This window comes from Melanerpes formicivorus, unplaced genomic scaffold, assembly GCF_026170545.1.
Source record: "Melanerpes formicivorus ecotype bairdi unplaced genomic scaffold, bMelFor1.0.p_v2 SCAF_26, whole genome shotgun sequence".
NCBI lineage: Eukaryota > Metazoa > Chordata > Aves > Piciformes > Picidae > Melanerpes > Melanerpes formicivorus.
Genome location: NW_027142378.1, coordinates 8,619,468 through 8,637,808, shown reverse-complemented (window position 1 = coordinate 8,637,808; position 18,341 = coordinate 8,619,468). Strand labels below are relative to the sequence as shown.

The 18,341-nt window shown below is 43.4% G+C and overlaps 1 protein-coding gene across 3 annotated transcripts in view; it reads right to left on the bottom strand.

Moving 5' to 3' along the window:
• DISP1 (dispatched RND transporter family member 1) overlaps nucleotides 1-18,341 on the bottom strand; it is a 101,373-nt gene that overhangs the window by 15,743 nt on the left and 67,289 nt on the right. For all 3 annotated transcript variants that reach the window (XM_068153536.1, XM_068153533.1, XM_068153535.1), the window contains exon 3: nucleotides 3,844-3,873. In XM_068153536.1, the coding sequence (XP_068009637.1) occupies nucleotides 3,844-3,873 (30 nt within the window). The remainder of the gene's footprint in view (nucleotides 1-3,843; nucleotides 3,874-18,341) is intronic.

Sequence of the window (18,341 nt, the reverse complement as noted above, 5' to 3'; positions counted from 1 at the left end):
GTTGAGTGGTGTTGGATGATAGGTTGGACACGATGATCTTGAAGGTCTCTGCCAACCTGGTCTATTCCTATTCTATTCTATTCTATTCTATTCTATTCTATTCTATTCTATTCTATTCTATTCTATTCTATTCTATTCTATTCTATTCTATTCTATTCTATTCTATTCTATTCTATTCTCTCATCTTAGGAGGACAAAGACTAGAGAGAGTCCCATAAAGTTTAAAAGGCATGAGTAAAAATAATTACAGGGTATGAATCACTCTGTATTGATTGTCTTTGTACACACTAGTTTTGGTCGAGGAGATCTATACTCTTATTTCCTCTTCAACTTACATGCAACACAGAATAGAACAGAATAGAACAGAATAGAACAGACCAGAACAGAACAGACCAGATCAGGTTGGAAGAGACCTTCAAGATCATCATGTGCAACCTATCACCCAACAACACCTAATCAACTAAACCATGCAACCAAGCACCCTATCCAGTCTCCTCCTAAACACCTCCAATGATGGTGATTCCACCACCTCCCTGGGCAGCCCATTCCAATGGGCAATCACTCTTTGTGTGTAGAATTTCTTCCTAACATCCAGTCTGAACCTCCCCTGGTGCAGCTTGAGACTGTGCCCTCTTGTTCTGGTGCTGGTTGCCTGGGAGAAGAGACCAGCCCCTGCCTGTCTACAACCTCCCTTCAGGTAGTTGTAGACAGCAATAAGGTCACCCCTGAGCCTCTTCTTCTCCAGGCTAATCAACCCCAGCTCCCTCAGCCTCTCCTCACAGGGCTTGTTCCAAGCCCCTCACCAACTTTGTTGCCCTCCTCTGGACTCATTCCAGCGAGTCAACATCTTTCCTAAACTGAGGGGCCCACAACTGGACACAGGACTCGAGGTGTGGCCTAACCAGTGCAGTGTACAGGGGCAGAATGACCTCCCTGCTCCTGCTGGCCACACTGTTCTTGATGCAAGCTAGGATGCCATTGGCCCTCTTTGCTGCCTGGGCACACTGCAGGCTCATGTTCAGCCTACCATCGACCAGTACTCCCAGGTCCCTCTCTGCCTGGCTGCTCTCCAGCCACTCTGATAACATACAGGATCATAGCAGAGTACTCCTTCACTTTTTTTATACTGTCTTGAAAGATTACGGTTCTTTCTGTGATTCAGGGCAACTCAGTATCTAATCAGGGCTATTTGCCTCACAGAAATTTTCTGTCCTGTTCCTAAGAAGGGAGGTAATGCCCAGCTCCTCACTCCATCAGTTTCCCAGCTTTCTAATTGTAACATCAACAGCAGTGAGCAAGCTTATTGCTGACTTTCCATAACATGTAGGATTAGGTATGGTCTAGGGGTCTAAATAGAGCTTTAAGAAGCAAGGAAGTCCAAAGCACTGGGTGTATCTCAATTTCCCATTAGGTGAATGTGGAATAACTCTTACATTCTCACACAAGAGGTTAATTAGCAAAAGCTTGAAAAGCAGTCTGGAGTGTAAGTTTTTATTAAAGCGAATCACAAAGGGGCAGCTTGCCAAATGAGCAACTGTACAAAGCAGGAGTGAAGGGCAGCAAATGACCTAACAGAATTTTCCTATTTATAGGACTAAATGTTTTCATAAACACCAAGATGTTTGCTCTGCAGTCATAAAAATTATACTCAAAAGATGTTTTTTTCTTTCCTTTTCATCACTAGATTTACCACTCTGACATGTTGTCTCCACACTTCCATTCTCAGTTGTGCAGCTGTTAAATTGATTAAATTCTTCAGGCCCTAGCTGTAAAATAAACTATGTCCTGGGTGAATTGTTTAACATGTTTAACATTTAAGGGCCAGGAGGATGATCAGAGGGCTGGAGCACCTCTCCTATGAGGACAGACTGAAGGAGTTGGGGCTGTTCAGTCTGGAGAAGAGAAGGCTCCCAGGTGACCTAATTGTGGCTTTCCAGTATCTGAAGGGGGCCTACAGGAAGGCTGGGGAGGGACTGCTCAGGATCTCAGGTAGTGATAGGACTAGGGGGAATGGAATGAAGCTGGAGGTGGGGAGATTCAGGCTGGAGGTGAGGAAGAAGTTCTTCCCCAGGAGAGTGGTGAAGCCCTGGAATGGGTTGGCCAGGGAGGTGGTTGAGGCCCCGTCCCTGGAGGTGTTTAAGCCCAGGCTGGATGAGGCTCTGGCCAGGCTGATCTAGTGTGGGGTGTCCCTGCCCATGGCAGGGGGGTTGGAACTAGGACACCTAGAATTGGATTCAATACTCCAATGTACTGAATGATGAATTCTCAGTAACTCTCTGACACTCACTGGAATGTCCTCTTTATGCCATTTCACCTCTTCCTTCAATCTAGCTGTTCAAACCCCTACTCTGGTCATGAGGTCTGTGGTGACAGGTTGGACTCCATGATCTTTGAGGTCTCTTCCAACCTTAGTGATACTGAATACTGAAATGGTAGCACTACTTTAAGCTGCCTTCTCCATCAAAATGCACACAATTTGCACTCATTTGTTTCATCTAGATTTTATTCACACATCTGAAAAAAAGTTTGTGCTTGGTTGTTGGGCTTTGTTGGTTTGTTTGGGTTTTTCATTTGGTTTGATTCCCCCCCATGTTTTAAATATTTTAAAATGCTTAGGAGATATGGCAAGTAATTTAAGCTGTACTTATCTCACCCATTTAGCACCACTCAAAGACTGGTTTCAAGTCATTTGCCCCAAGGTGATCTAAGACCTCATAAGGCTTCCTTCAAAAGAAGATGCTAAGAAATAGTGTTTACTTTCCTTTCCCATTGTAAGCTACAGCACATGGATGGTGTTAAGCTTTTCCATTTAGCACCCATATGAAAACATAGTCAGGCTAAACCATTACCCAGTGTCAAAAAGAGAGAGAGAGATAATATCTCCTTATTGTAACAATACACAGTTGAATCTTAAAGAGGTCACTAGGAGCAACAGACACTTGCATGACTGAATTTCTATTAACAAACAGATTTATGCAACTCAAAAGAGATACCTAGAGGACAGGCCTGAAAGCAAATCCCAGAGGTAAGCTCTCTTTTTTTAAGGTATTTTCACTTGAAATGGTTTCTTGTTGCTGTAACTGATGCACTAACAGTGCCATCAGGTAAAGTGTTCTGTTGGGGTTTTTAACGTGACCCTGTCTTTCTTCAGACAACATGCAATCCAAACCTAGTGTTCTTGATTTTATGGTGGGTTTGGTTGTAGGAGGAAGATCATTATGATGACATTCTTGGGGAACTTTTCTGTCAGGTTGGTTTTTGATGGTACAACCAAGTCGCTTCTCAGAACAACCCTCAGTTGAAACAGTAGAGTCACAGAGTTATTAGGCTAATGTATGTGTGCACAAAGAGAACAGAACAGATTGTAATTGCTATGAAATAGCTGAAGACAAGGAACATGGACACCTGCATACATTTTAAAGTTCTAGCCCAGTATTTCTGGAGAGACTACTTGTCTCTCCATAGAGCATGGGAGCTTGGCCACCTTCTGTGGTCTGTCCCCTTCCTGTTCCCCCAGGATTCAAAGAAGTGTGATTAGGGATGTCAAAGAACTTGTCCCCGACTCCTCCTTTCAGTGTTTATTTAGGGATCAGTTCTTCCAAACGTTGTTTGAACTTGCTGATGCTATCTGTCTCCACAATCTCCTGTGGCAGCTTCAGAAATTCACTACCCACTGCCTGAAGAAATACCTTTTGCTTTTTAAATCAGCCTTGATTGCCTACTATTTTCCTTGAACATTCCTTACTCTTGCCTTGTGTGGGGGGGGAGTAACAGCTTTGCCATCACCTCATCTACTGCCTTTAAGATTCTGCAAACATCACATGCAACAGTATTAGATCTTACCTTTTTGGTAACTTGAATGGTCTGGCTGGCCTGGAAGGAAGAAAAAAGAAGGTGACTGTCAATACAAGAAATAGACATACACAGGGCACTTTGTTTCATTCTTCCCATACATGAATAAGCAAAGAAATGATGAAAATCAGACCTTTTCAAATATGAATTATATTAAAAGGCAGACAAGCCTATCCAAAGGAGTCTTTGCAACCAAGTAATTCAGAGAATAATTCCAGCTACAAAGACAGCTGGGTTTGCAAAAGTGGAATTTCATGAAGCTGACTTTTGGGATTGCTGGCCCAGAGGCTTCACCAGTTTCCAACAAGGGAGCAAACAAACTCAGATGACAAAAATTTGGTGCCATTCAAAAATCATGCCAAAGTTGGCGCATGATGGAAACAAGACAACCCAAACACCAGGTTCAAACACTGCAATTCACCTTAATTCACCTAATTCACCTTAACCTTCTTAATGATCCTTCCTAATTCCCTTATGAAGAATTATATTGGACATCAATCCTGCCTTGTCATAACACAGAATGACAGAAGGCACACACATAAAATAACTTTCCTATGCAAGTTGCTGTTATTTATTAAGAATCCAATATGAACAACATTCCTTTGATGAGGAGACAGCAAACAAACAGAAATGACTCTTATCTGCCACTGCATGGTGAGCACAGCCTTTTGTGAGCTATAGGATCAGTAAGTTTTACTTGAATGTCATTAAAACCAAACTGAATCCCATGAAGCATCTGCAAGTCCTTTCAAGAATTGTCTATTAATGTGACACTGCAATCATTCCAAAGATGCAACCAGACTGTGGCTTCATTTAAGCTATGGACTTTTTGTTTTACCACCAAGGACTTTGTATTACTTCTTAAAAAAGGTATAGAAAACAATGAATTTAGAAGCAGCTGCTTGCATAAAATTTCATGGACCTGTTGATCCAAGTCCAGAGGGGGGCCACTAAAATGATCAGAGGGCTGGAACATTTCTGTGAAGAAAGGCTAATAGAGCTGGGGGTGCTCAGCTTGAAGAACAGAAAACTCCTGGGAGACCTTACTGTGGCCTTCTAGTACTTGAACAAGAGTCTGTAATAAAGATCCTGAATAGAGAGTCTGAAATAAAGCCTTTAGTGGGGCTTGTTGTGACAGGGCAAGGAGTAATGGCTTTAAACTAAAAGAGGAGAGATGTAAACTAGATATAAGGAAGAAACTTTTCATGCTGATGGTGAAACACTGGCACAGGCTGTCCTGAGAGGTGATAGATGCCCCATCCATGGAGACATTCAAGGTCAGGTTGAACTGGGCTCTGAGTAACCTGATGTAGTTGAAGATGTCCCTGCTTACTGCAGGAGGTTGGACTTCACAGATCCCTTCCAACCCAAAATATTTCCCTGCTTACTGCAGGAGGTTGGACTTCACAGATCCCTTCCAGCCCCAAATATTTCTATGATAAAATAGATGACTGAGGTCTCCAAGAGTAGATTTGCATGTTTTCCCATCACAGGATAAACAAAATTCAGACTCCTTGTATCATAGTATCATAGTATCAGTCAGGGTTGGAAGGGACCACAAGGATCATCTAGTTCCAACACCCCTGCCATGGGCAGGGACACCCCACACTAGATCAGCCTGGCCACAGCCTCATCCAGCCTGGGCTTAAATACCTCCAGGGATGGGAGGTGTTAAACCACCTCCCTGGACAACCCATTCCAGGGCTTCACCACTCTCATGGGGAAGAACCTCCTCCTCACCTCCAGCCTGAATCTCCCCACCTCCAGCTTCAGTCCATTCCCCCTAGTCCTATCACTACCTGAGATCCTGAGAAGTCCTTCCCCAGCCTTCCTGTAGGCCCCCTTCAGATACTGGAAGGCCACAATTAGGTCACCTCAGAGCCTTCTCTTCTCCAGACTGAACAGCCCCAACTCCTTCAGTCTGTCCTCATGGGAGAGGTGCTCCAGCCCTCTGCTCATCCTCCTGGCCCTTCTCTGGACACGTTCCAGCACCTCCACATCCCTCTTGTAATAGGGGCTCCAGAACTGGACACAGTACTCCAGGTGGGGTCTCACCAGGGCTGAGCAGATGCAGATGTTCACAAAAGTTTACAGCTTAGTTCAGTGCTCAGAAATGGGATTAGCTGTCTTTCAAAACATAAAAGAGTCAATTCACTGGGTTGAAATTCCAGTCCAGAGGAACTAAAAGTTTTGAGGTGATCATCTCAAGGTAGGTGCAAGCTCATCCCCACTAAGTGTGAACACTGTTTAGACCATACCTATTTCTAACTCTGAGCAACTGTAAAGGGAACAACACTTTGTTAGACCAAGCCAAAAAATACAATCCATGCAAGCTAGCTCTTCATGGAGCAGCAAGCCTCTTTAGGTACATATTCAAAGCACTGCAAACTAACAGGACAGCAAAAAGGTGATAAAAATCTAATTGACAGCCCAGAGAAATAAATACTAATAAGAATATAAATATACATATAAATCCTCTTGTCCCTTTCCTCAGCAGGAAGGATGGCAAAACTGAACTAGGATAGCTAAACACTCATGCTAAACTCTCTTTTACTCTTCATCTTCATCCAGAGCGTGTCACAGGCACTATTACCCATAACTATGATGGAACATTCCACCAAGATATCCAAAGCTATTATATTTATTTCCTTGGGAAATATAAATCCATTTTAATGTAACTGTTTGAAGAAATAAGCATTGTAAGAAAGCAAATTTCTGTCAGCTGTGATTCATTGATGTCTGGAAATGCTCCAACACAACGAAGCAGCAGCACTGCCAACTGGCACATGCCTGCAGGTAGCACAAAGTAGTAAAAATTCTCCTGCTTCCTCATGGCTTCAAGGAGCAAGAGAGTGAGAAGAGCAGAATAACCTATCTGCAGCTGCAGCACCCCGAAGACTAAGGAAATGTACACACCAGGAGTTTCTGTTAAATCTAGCCACAAAAAGTGAAGCTTCAATTTATGAAACATCACCAGCCTTCAGACTCCAGTCCAAAGTGCACAAATCTGACTCTCAGAGGTACTGCACAGACTCAGTTTCACAACTGAGAGTGAGCAATCTGATGTTGTGTGATGTGTCCCTGCCCATGGAGGGGGGTGGAACTGGATGATCCTTGAGGTCCCTTCCAACCCTAATAATTCTATGATGACTTCTATAAAGGTTTATTATTATCAGCAGACAAAGCTGTCTTCCATTCTGTCAGGTTTTGTCAGTTTTAACATCCACTTTTAACACACATGTAACCCACAAGGTTGGCAAAAGAAGCAGGTCCTGGATTGAGAATTAGCTCCCATCAAGATAACATTTCCATCTTCCTGGGCTGTAACCCTGCTGCCCTCATCATCATACACCATTCTGCATGGCTGTTACCATGATCTCCATGACTCTATAAAAGGGTTACCTGGTTCATCCCAGAGAGCCATGTCCACATGACTGTGCACAGCCCCCAAACACAAGGGTTTGCTTGGACAATGATGTACAGAACCTTATCTGATGACCATGAACAGCTGGCAAGCCAAACACTTGTTGGGAACTGATAACACCCTGGGGACAATGCAGGTATTTTCTCAATGTATCTTCTTCTTATGCATACATTCAATACCTGGAAAAGGTGATTACCTAGAAAGGAAGGGTGTCAACCTAGAAAGGGTGACTATACTCACTCTTTCTACAGCTCTCCCTGCCCCTTCTTTATGCAAAACCTTAGTAGATGGGTATGTTTTAAATCCATCTCCTCAATCTTTCAATTTTCTCTGCAACTATTTGGCAAAACAGATTTCCCCCACAGAACATCAAATTTGGTTTAGATAAAGCTTTCAAAACCTGCCTTCACCTAATCTGCCTCACATAAAAGGGCTAAAAATGCCAACACAACCACTCCTCATCTTCCCCCTTTCCCATCAAAACCAAACTACATTTCCCTCTGTTTCCTCCACCTGCAAAATATATTTGGTGCTGCACAAATGATGATGATTAAGTTCTTCAAAGTTAGGGAGGGTTAGAGGTCACACCTGCCATCAAACTGTTTTGTTTCGAGAAGCATGCATTGAAAAAGCCGGCGCAGGCCCGGGTGAATTCCAGCAGTGTAACCAATCCCTTGCAGCTGTTGTGATGACTCTATTACACTGGTCAATAGGAAAAGCTATCCCTGAACACTATGGCCAAAAAAAATTCTTTAGTTCTGCTCTAAAATACAGAAATGCATGGCAAAGCCCAGATCTGTCCCACTTCATTAATGCTGCTGTATCTAATCTGGGAGGTATTAGTACTTTCATTTAAAGAACACCACTGTCCTGAAGTGAAAAAACCAAGTCTAGACACAAAAAGAAATCCTCATCAGTTTCCATGAGAAAGAAATGGTGAATTCCTTTATTTGGCTGGGACAAGTTGATCTGTGTATTAAGTTACCTCTGTGCTTAGTTCTCACAAGTTTGCTAGCAGAAAGTGACAAAGTCGTTCCTGACGGGACCAGCACAACCAAGTTATTACATCAATGACAGTCACTGATTAAAATCTAACACATACTGTGCACCAAGGGGGGGACAAGGGTAGAGGGAAAGAAAAAGAGGGGTTCTGTTCTATTCTACCACTATTTACTGCAAGTCTCAGCTCCTGATCAGCAGAGACTTTGTTTCATCCTGTCTTTTCCAACTGGGGAGTTTAGACAGAGTGTAAGTATTAGTATCATAGTATCAGTCAGTGTTGGAAGGGACCACAAGGATCATCTAGTTCCAACCCCCCTGCCATGGGCAGGGACACCCCACACTAGATCAGGCTGCCCAGAGCCTCGTCCAGCCTGGGCTTAAACACCTCCAGGGATGGGGCCTCAACCATCTCCCTGGACAACCCATTCCAGGGCTTCACCACTCTCATGGGGAAGAACCTCCTCCTCACATCCAGCCTGAATCTCCCCACCTCCAGCTTCATTCCATTCCATTCCATTAGGAACTACATAAAACCAGGGTGGTTAAAACCCCCCAGACATTTCTCACCGTCAAATGTATTTGGTTGACCAGCAGCCTTCTGTGCCACATGGTGGAAAGGAGAACTGATGGGATTTTTTAATGTGTTGGTATAAAGCCTGAAAGTTTACTGTAAGAAACAACAGGAGTATCAGGAGGGTGGGCTCAGGGCACCAGTTGAGACTGTACTATCTCTCAAGCCTAAATAAGCATTTAAGCTGTTCTGAACAGCAAGGTAATACAAAACATTAGTTTCCTGGTTTGTGTATATATTTCTACTGTTTGTGTAAATAGCAAGTTGAAGAGAGGCAGTTCACATGGATGAAAAATACTGTTTTACATAGTTATCAGTTTGAGGAAGAACACAACTAGTGCTCTGGCCTCCTGAAGGGGAACAGGCTGTGCCACTCAGTCAATCCAGCCTCCAGATTCTCAGTGAAGCCAAAGTTTCCTCTCAGTTACAGCACTAAATGAGCTTTCCCATGAAAGCTGCCAATTACACCCATTGGCAGGGGTTTAACAGACAGTTTGCTCCCAATGTCAAGAATCAAAATCAAGCATTTGGAGTACCATCAGTATTATTAAACCTTGTTCTATAACCTTCACATCACTCAGACACGACATGGCACAAAGCAATGTTTCATGAACATGTTCCTCAGCATGGGACCATTTCAAATGCATTTAACACTTAATAGAATTATGGATGGTTTACTGCTTTTGCAGTGTATTTGTTTCATTGATTTAATGCCTTTTAGGGAAATAAAAACCTGAGCATGTCAGAGGACAGCAAAAGAATCTACATATGCCAAGAGATTCTTTCCCAGTCTTTCTTCACAAGCCTCAGCTGTGAGCACAGTATCAATTAAAGTATCCCCCTTTCTCACACCACAAAGAACCCAGGCTAGCTGCTTCCTCAATGGGTGCAAGAAGCCTTGCAGAAGGTAGCCAGGAAAACTGGGAAAACAGGCTATGCTTTGAAGCATATTTTGAAGAGAATTTTCTACATGTTGTGGAACCAGCAGCATTTTAAAAAAGATAGCTATGCTAATGCAATAACCTAAGATTTTGAAAGAGATACTAATATGATTTGGAACAGAAGCAGTCCTGTCTGCATTGATAATCTTGAGAAGAGAAGGCTGAGAGGGGATCTTATTAATGTCTATAAATATCTGAGGGGTAAGTGTCAAGATGAAGGAGACCTCATTGCTCTGTACAACTACTTGAAAGGTGGTTGTAGCCGGGAAGGTGTTAGTCTCTTCTCTCTAGCAACCAGCATCAGAACAAGAGGGCACAGTCACAAGCTGCACCAGGGGAGGTTTAGACTCGAGGTGAGGAGAAAGTTCTTCACAGTGAGAGTCGTTCGTCATTGGAATGTGCTGCCCAGGGAGGTGGTGGAGTCAGCATCCCTGGAGGTGTTCAAGAGGGGATTGGACGTGGCACTTGGTGCCATGGTCTAGTCATGAGGTCTGTGGTGACAGGTTGGACTCGATGATCCTTGAGGTCTCTTCCAACCTTAGTGATACTGTGATACTGTCATTACACCTTCAGTTTCTGGCAGTATGGTCAAACACTGACTGCTTGACACCAACTTAATTCTGCTCTCCCCAGGCAGGTGTTCATAAAAGGGATGTGCTCTTTCTCTTCATACAGACATCATAGCCATAAATGTAGATGGCCTATTTGTCATATGGTGTACTCTTTAGGACAGAAACTGGATCTTCCTTCTGAAATACACTGTGTGCCACAGGTGTCTAAACATAGTGATAGCAAAAAGAGTCAACCATTACAAAGCCAGCAATAGAAGAACTAAATTTGCACTCTTGCCTTCCACTTAAAGATTCACTTGGGTCAAAAATGGTAAGCTGCAATAAATAGTTGTACTTGCTTAGGGGGGGGAAAAAAAAGTAAAACTCAATATAAACACTCCTCTGTCCATGGATTATGAGGTGTTTAACCTCAGTGCTTTACTTTGCCAGGGGGAAGGTATTCCCTTTGTTGGCAGATCTGGTTACAAGAAGTGAGAAAACATAGCTTTTTGGCATTATTATACTCAAGGACAAGCTAAATCCCTGCAGGACAGATTTGAGATCTGCAGCATATTGTACACCTTCCATTAGAACACATAATGCGAGCTAAATCCCAGCAGAGGAAGAAAATCCTTCTGCTTTCAGGATGTCGTTGACCCAAGAGACCAGTTTGAATCGCTCTCCCATATCAGGGGAGCTTTTGCTGCCGTATCAGGTGTAACACCTATGTGCCTTATCATTTACAAATCACTCCAATCACTCAAGGCAAAAAATCCAACAGATTAAGTTGCCAAAAGAGATTTTACAAGCCCCCCCAATTTAATATTCTTTTTGCTATGATATATGGAGTTTTCCTTCACTCTAAGAATGAATGAACTCGAGGTGTTTTTAAACATAGCATGTTTATTGTGTTTGTAACTTGTGTTACTTTTACATGTATAGCTGGGGAGGGGTTTGCAGCACAAACCCTAGGAGGAGAGGCTGAGGGAGCTGGGGTTGCTTAGCCTGGAGAAGAGGAGGCTCAGGGGAGACCTTATTGCTCTCTACAACTACCTGAAGGGAGGCTGTAGCAAGGTCAGGGGTGGTCTCTTCTCCCGGGTGGCCAGCACCAGAACAAGAAGACACAGTCTCAAGCTGCCCCAGGGGAGGTTTAGGCTGGATGTTAGGAAGAAGTTCTTCATAGAAAGAGAGATTGGCCATTGGAATCAGTTGCCCATGGAGGTGGTGGAGTCACCATCACTGGAGGTGTTTAGGAAGAGACTGGATGAGGCACTTTGTGCCATGGTTTAGTTGATTAGGTAGTGTTGGATGATAAGGATGAACTTGATGATCTCAAAGGTCTTTTCCAACCTGGTTAATTCTATTCTAATACAGGAAGAACAGGACAGAGCAGAAGCATGTTGTCAAGATGACAGAGAATTCATTTTTCTGCTAAGTTGCTTATTGAAAGCAAGAAAAATGAAAAGAATTCTCTTGTGCTCTCACACAAAATGTCAAGGAACAATCCAAGAGGATCTTAGTTTTTATCTCTAAATTATGAGGGTGAGGTGATCTGAAACTAACCACCATTTCATCCCATTAAAAAGTGGAAAATCTCAGTGTTGCAGCTTTACTTAACCTCATTTTATGGATTCTTTTTGTTGAGGCTATTTTTAAGCATAAAATTAAGCAAAAGGAAAGTCTCTGTAACAGAGACCAAAAATCAGAGTATTCTAGAGGTCACTCACATTTTCATGGCTGAGATGCCAAACTTTTATAAAGGTTCTTGTCTGCTCTTGTGTATTCTTACAGTTCCACCTCTGGATCTGCTCTGTATTCACAGCAAGTATGAGACAATAACATTGTCTGTCTGCAAGGACAGCAATTGTAATGAATGTGTTAACAATAATGAAGTAATTGGCTGAGTGATTCTTGCCCTGACTTCAATGTAGCACAGAAGGGTATGCTTTACTGACCTACAGCTCTCACACTGGGCAAAACTAGATTCCTTGAATCCCTACATACTTAACTAAGCCAAGGTTTTGCTATGAAATCAATGCTAGATTTTATTAATCCACTGTGAAAATCATCTCCCAGCAACTAACTTCTGGCTCACGGCAACATAGAACAGGAAAAAAGTGTTTCCATCACATCACTAGACAGGAGAAAAGGTCAATGCAATCATATTGACATCCCCTACATGTATATTTCCACTTGGAAGTCACTTTGATACGTTTAGTACCCCAGAATCATAGAATGGCAGGAGTTGGAAGGGACCTCTGGAGATCAAGTCCAACCCCCCTGCCAAAGTGGGACCACCCAGGGCAGGTCACACATGGACACATCTACATGGATCTTGAAAGTCTCTAGAGGAGACCCCACAACCCCTCTGGGCAGCCTGCTCCATCACCCTTAAATAAGTTTATCCTCATTATATGTTAAAATTAAAACTTCCAAACAGATTACTTAAAACTGAAATGCTGACATAAACATCTGCAAGGTTTGAGGGTTTTGGTGTCCCATCCGCTCCCTTTCCTTGCTGCCCCCTAGGGTATACATAGAACTGTTGAGGTTGGAAGAGACCTTTGAGATCATCAAGTCCAACCATTCACCTAGAGCTCACAGTCCCACCACTACTACTAAGCTATTACTACTAAACCCCATCCCCATGTTGTTTAAACACCTCCAGGTATGGTGGTGCTAAGGAGCCTAGGATTTTATTTACCAAGTTTGCAGTTTAAGGTTCTTTAGAAGCTCATTTTTGCAATACTTACTCCTAATACCTTCCCTTTTTCATCTTCAACAACTGACCCAATATTATCAACTACCAGGACAGGTGGCTCTTTCCTTTAAGAGCATCTACTTGGTTCACTTGTCTTCAAGAGAAAGTAGATCATCTTCTCTGCAGGAAAATCCAACAGTGTACGAAGAAGCCACACACCCCCCACAAAATTTGTTCCTGTATTCTTCCTCCCCTAAACTTTCCTCCAATGAGTGTAGCCACTTTTAAACACAGTTCTTCAACTATCAAGAAGAAAGCTGCCATCCAACATTACTTAAACTGGATTGTCCTAGCTTTAAATGGCAAAGTTTATACATAATTCAAAGTGTATTCTGCTTCAAAGGGCTTAATTGAAGCTATATATATATATATATGTATTCCTTTACCTTCTGAAGCACTAAGGGCAAGACCACATACAGCACTGCTGGGCAAGTTAAACAAAAGTTCTGAACTATCCAAGACAATAAAAAGGGCTTAGTAAAATACCACCATGAATCATTGGTTGAAAACAAGCCAACAGCTAATTTGGAGCAGACTAATATTATTTCAAGAGCCTTCACGAGTCTAAAGCCATTAAGTCTTTTTTTCTTCTCTTTGTAATTACAGTGAAATTAATAGATATGTTCTGGGATTTAAATGATGGCTAGAGCAGTTACCAGCATTTTTACTGGCAAAAAAAAAAAGAGAAAAGGTTCCTTCCTCAACAATATTTTATTTCAAAGCTGTTTTTCTTCCACTTCCCAGTTGAATGGAGCAACGCAAGGTCACGGTCACATCTTGTGTTTCTCTGGCAGACAGGAAATTAACGTGAACCAAGAAATCACAACATACACACAAGAAAAGCTCCATCCCATGATACCAGGGAGAGCGAGAGAGAGATGTACAGAGCACCTATTTTCATGCAAGGGATTTCTCCACAAGGGCTGAAATCCATGTTCTTACAGGCATTAACGATTGACATGAAGCATACGTTAGCTTGCCTCTGGAGCAGAGAGCCTTCAGACTGTCATATATCACACTTCAAGTGGTACAAGCTTCAGCCCTCCTTCCTGTGCAGATGTAAGAGTTTGTGAATGCAAGGCACCAGGGGAGTTCATTTTTTGCTCTCAGAAAAATCTCCTTTGACCAGAGAGCTTTCCTGAAAATAGACTACAATCCTTAAGTAATCCTCCAAATTCTTAGCCTGACTACGGGGACAAACACTAGTTTTGAACCTTTCCACATATTTCATCTCTGGCAGCAAATGAAGATATTGTTACTTGAACAATTTTGTTCTGCATTTCATTCCCAAAACACATTTCAGTGCTGAGCTGGTGTTCTGGTGCCTGTGAATCTAAGTTACTTTGAAGGTCGATTTTGAAATGATATAAACCAAGTTCACACAACATTCAACACAATTAAAAGATAGAAAAGGATTTAATAAGCAACTGCACAAAGAAAGCTTCTCAGATGATACTGACAGAGGAAAAACTGTACATACATACCAGAATCACATCTCCTGAGATTAGATTTGTTTTGTTTGCTCAGTAACACATGAGGGGGGAAAAAGGGGAGAGGAGGGGGGAAAAAGGGGAGAGGAGGGGGGAAAAAGGGGAGAGGAGGGGGGAAAAAAGGGGAGAGGAGGGGGGAAAAAGGGGAGAGGAGGGGGGAAAAAGGGGAGAGGAGGGGGGAAAAAGGGGAGAGGAGGGGGGAAAAAGGGGAGAGGAGGGGGGGAAAAAGGGGAGAGGAGGGGGGAAAAAGGGGAGAGGAGGGGGGAAAAAGGGGAGAGGAGGGGGGGAAAAAGGGGAGAGGAGGGGGGAAAAAGGGGAGAGGAGGGGGGAAAAAGGGGAGAGGAGGGGGGAAAAAGGGGAGAGGAGGGGGGAAAAAGGGGAGAGGAGGGGGGAAAAAGGGGAGAGGAGGGGGGAAAAAGGGGAGAGGAGGGGGGAAAAAGGGGAGAGGAGGGGGGAAAAAGGGGAGAGGAGGGGGGAAAAAGGGGAGAGGAGGGGGGAAAAAGGGGAGAGGAGGGGGCTATCAAATATTGAAAGGGTCTGCCCAGGGCAGCCTGTGCATCTGACATGGTTTAGTGTTGACCCTTCAGTGCTGGACCAAGGGTTGGACTGGATGATCATTGAGCTCTCTTCCAACCAGATATATTCTATGAGTCTGTGACCCAAAAGATTTTTATTTCTTTTTTTCCCCTTTATAAGACACTTTTTTCCAGTCTTCCTATGGGAAGGGAGTAAGTTTGCTTGGTTTGTGATATAGTATATGCAGATGTATATTATACAAAAGGTTGCAGCACACATGTCCTGTTCAAAGCAAAAACTAAAGGATCTTTTAATGCATGAAACACAACAGAAGCTGAGAGCTTTCAAAATGAAAGCACTTGGAGGGGTAGAAAACACTTTGTTTAAAAAATCCCATGCAGGAGTTCCTGTGAATAGTTGCTGAAATGAGAAGAGTTGAAAACATTGTCTGTGCATGTATACACATAATCAGCTCTGCAAGCCTGCAGAATGTACGAGATAACAAAGATCCTTCTCCTGGAATCAAGCAGAGAGCTGTTTCACAATAATGTCTTGTTACTCAGATTGGTATTTGGCAACCATGCCCTTGGTTTTTGGAAAGAAAAAAACAAAATACAACCACCAACCAAAAGCTTTTCCTTTCTTTCTGCTTCTAATCTTTATGCCAAGTAACTAGAAGGAGAATATAAGCTATGTAAGAGCTAGCTCCAAGGGTTCTCCCCTCACTTCACAGCATGGTTTTGTATTAAAGTGTAAGTATTCAGGTCTATCTGCAATACTGTTTAAAGAGTGTGTGGCACAGAACTCTCTGACATACAGCAGAGCTCAGAATCCCAAACCACCACATAAATCTCCAATGCCAAAACAGTTCAAAAGAAGGCTTAAATCTAAATCTGAATAGAAGATGTGCAGTGAGCCTGGAGATAAGAAAGCTCTACCAGTTTCCTGACTCTGCAGTAATGTGGGGTTTGCCTTTCTTAGAATGTGAATTGGTCTAGCAAGCAAAACCTTTGAGTCCACCTATTCCAACTACCCAAGCTGGTAGGGGACTAGGAGCAATTCATATATGTGAGCAATTCACATACTCCAGAACTGGAGTACTGCATCCAGTTCTGGAGCCCCTATTACAAGAGGGATATGGAGGTGCTGGAAGGTGTCCAGAGAAGGACCACAAGGATGATCAGAGGGCTGGAGCACCTCTCCTATGAGGACAGACTGAAGGAGTTGGGGCTGTTCAGTCTGGAGAAGAGAAGGCTCCCAGGTGACCTCATTGTGGCCTTCCAGTATCTGAAGGGGGCCTACAGGAAGGCTGGGGAAGGACTGCTCAGGATCTCAGGGAGTGATAGGACTAGGGGGAATGGAATGAAGCTGGAGGTGGGGAGATTCAGGCTGGATGTGAGGAGGAGGTTCTTCCCCATGAGAGTGGTGAAGCCCTGGAATGGGTTGTCCAGGGAGGTGGTTGAGGCCCCATCCCTGGAGGTGTTTAAGCCCAGGCTGGATGAGGCTCTGTCCAGCCTGATCTAGTGTGGGGTGTCCCTGCCCATGGCAGGGGGGGTTGGAACTAGATGATCCTTGTGGTCCCTTCCAACCCTGACTGATACTATGATACTATGACATCCCAAACTCTCAGAACTTCAGCCAGCTAATGATTCTGTGAGGCTTTATACTGATTCTAGTCTTGTGTTCTAGCATGAGATAACTGCATGATGATAGAGAGGATCCCATGTGTCCTTTTACCCTGTCTTTTTTAACCAGAGATAATTGAGATGCTTTTCAGAATAGTTCTCTTCAATCATCTGCACTAGCCAAAAGCATTGACATTAAATAATAGTAGGTGATATAGAGCAGGTCTAGTCCATGCAAAGAGTACTTGTATCAATTTATTGGGTCAATATTGCAGAAGTGCAAGCACAGAGGCCATCTAGAATGATTTCCTTAGCAGCAGTACTATCAGTTCTTTCACAGTTCCCTGACCTCTCTTACCCCACCTTGTCTCCAGTCCGTAGATCTAAGTGTTCTAGTATACTTGGGTGCAACAAGAAGAGGGAGGTTCTCTTCCCACTCTATTCAGCCCTAGTTAGACCACATCTGGAATACAGCTCTGGGCCCCCTAGTTCAAGAGGGGGGCAGGGAACTGTTGGAGAGAGGTCAGTGGTGGGCTGTGAGGATGATTACAGGAGCATCCCTCTTACAAGGAAAGACTGAGAGACCTGGGGCTAAGTCTGGAGAAGAGAAGGCTGAGAGGGGATCTTATCAATGTCTGCAAATATCACCTGAAGGGTATGCATCAGGAGGATGGAGCCAGTCTCTTTTCAGTGATGCCCAGTGATAGGATGAGAGGCAATAGACAAACTCAATCACAGGAAATTCCATCTCAACATGAGAAGAAACATTTTTACTGTGAGGAGAGGTTGTGGAGTCTCCTTCTCTAGAGATCTTCAAAACCCACCTGGACACGTTCCTGTAGGACCTGCCCTAAGTGGTTGAGGGAGGCTGGACTAGATCTCTGGAGGTCACTTCTAATCCCTGCCATTCTATGGTTTTAATTGTAGAAGAGATTCCAAAAGAGCTGGCATCAAGATTAGCAAGGATACAGGTAGCTTTTAAGCGGTGTCTTCCCAAGAAGGTGGTCTCATACAAGTCTGAAAGGAGCAATTCAATTTGGTACCAGAAAAAGCAGCACTGCTACTTTCCACAACCCTGAGGTGACTTTCTGAAAGCACATTTTCCCCTCTTCTGCTCCTATTTACATGCAGAAACTCCCACAGAAATAACACAGTTTGAAAAATAACCAGGAACATTTTAAAGGGTATTCTAGTTTTTTATATATATGTATATCCACTTTAGTGTAGTGTTGAGATCTGCTAGAAGATGCAACCCTTCATTACTTATTTGACCCTGCTTTCATCCCAACTAAACATGCTGCTGGGCTGCATAGTTTTACTCTTCCCTAGGGACTCCTAACTCAGTGCTTCCAGTTGTCAAGCACCAGCCTTTATGCTTCTTCCACCTCCTCAGATTTAAGAGCATTGCTTGGTTATTCCTCCTCATTTCTACTGTCTGCTTGGTGAAGGTTGCTGATGATTACAGAAGCAGATGGCAGCAAAGGAGGGGCAGTAACTACCCACCTTCAAGTGGCTCTAAGCCCCACAGGTTTCTTCAGACACCTAAGTGCATCTAGACAAAAAAGTACTTCAGTGCAATTCCTCAAAAGGGGAAGGGTTGAAAAAGAT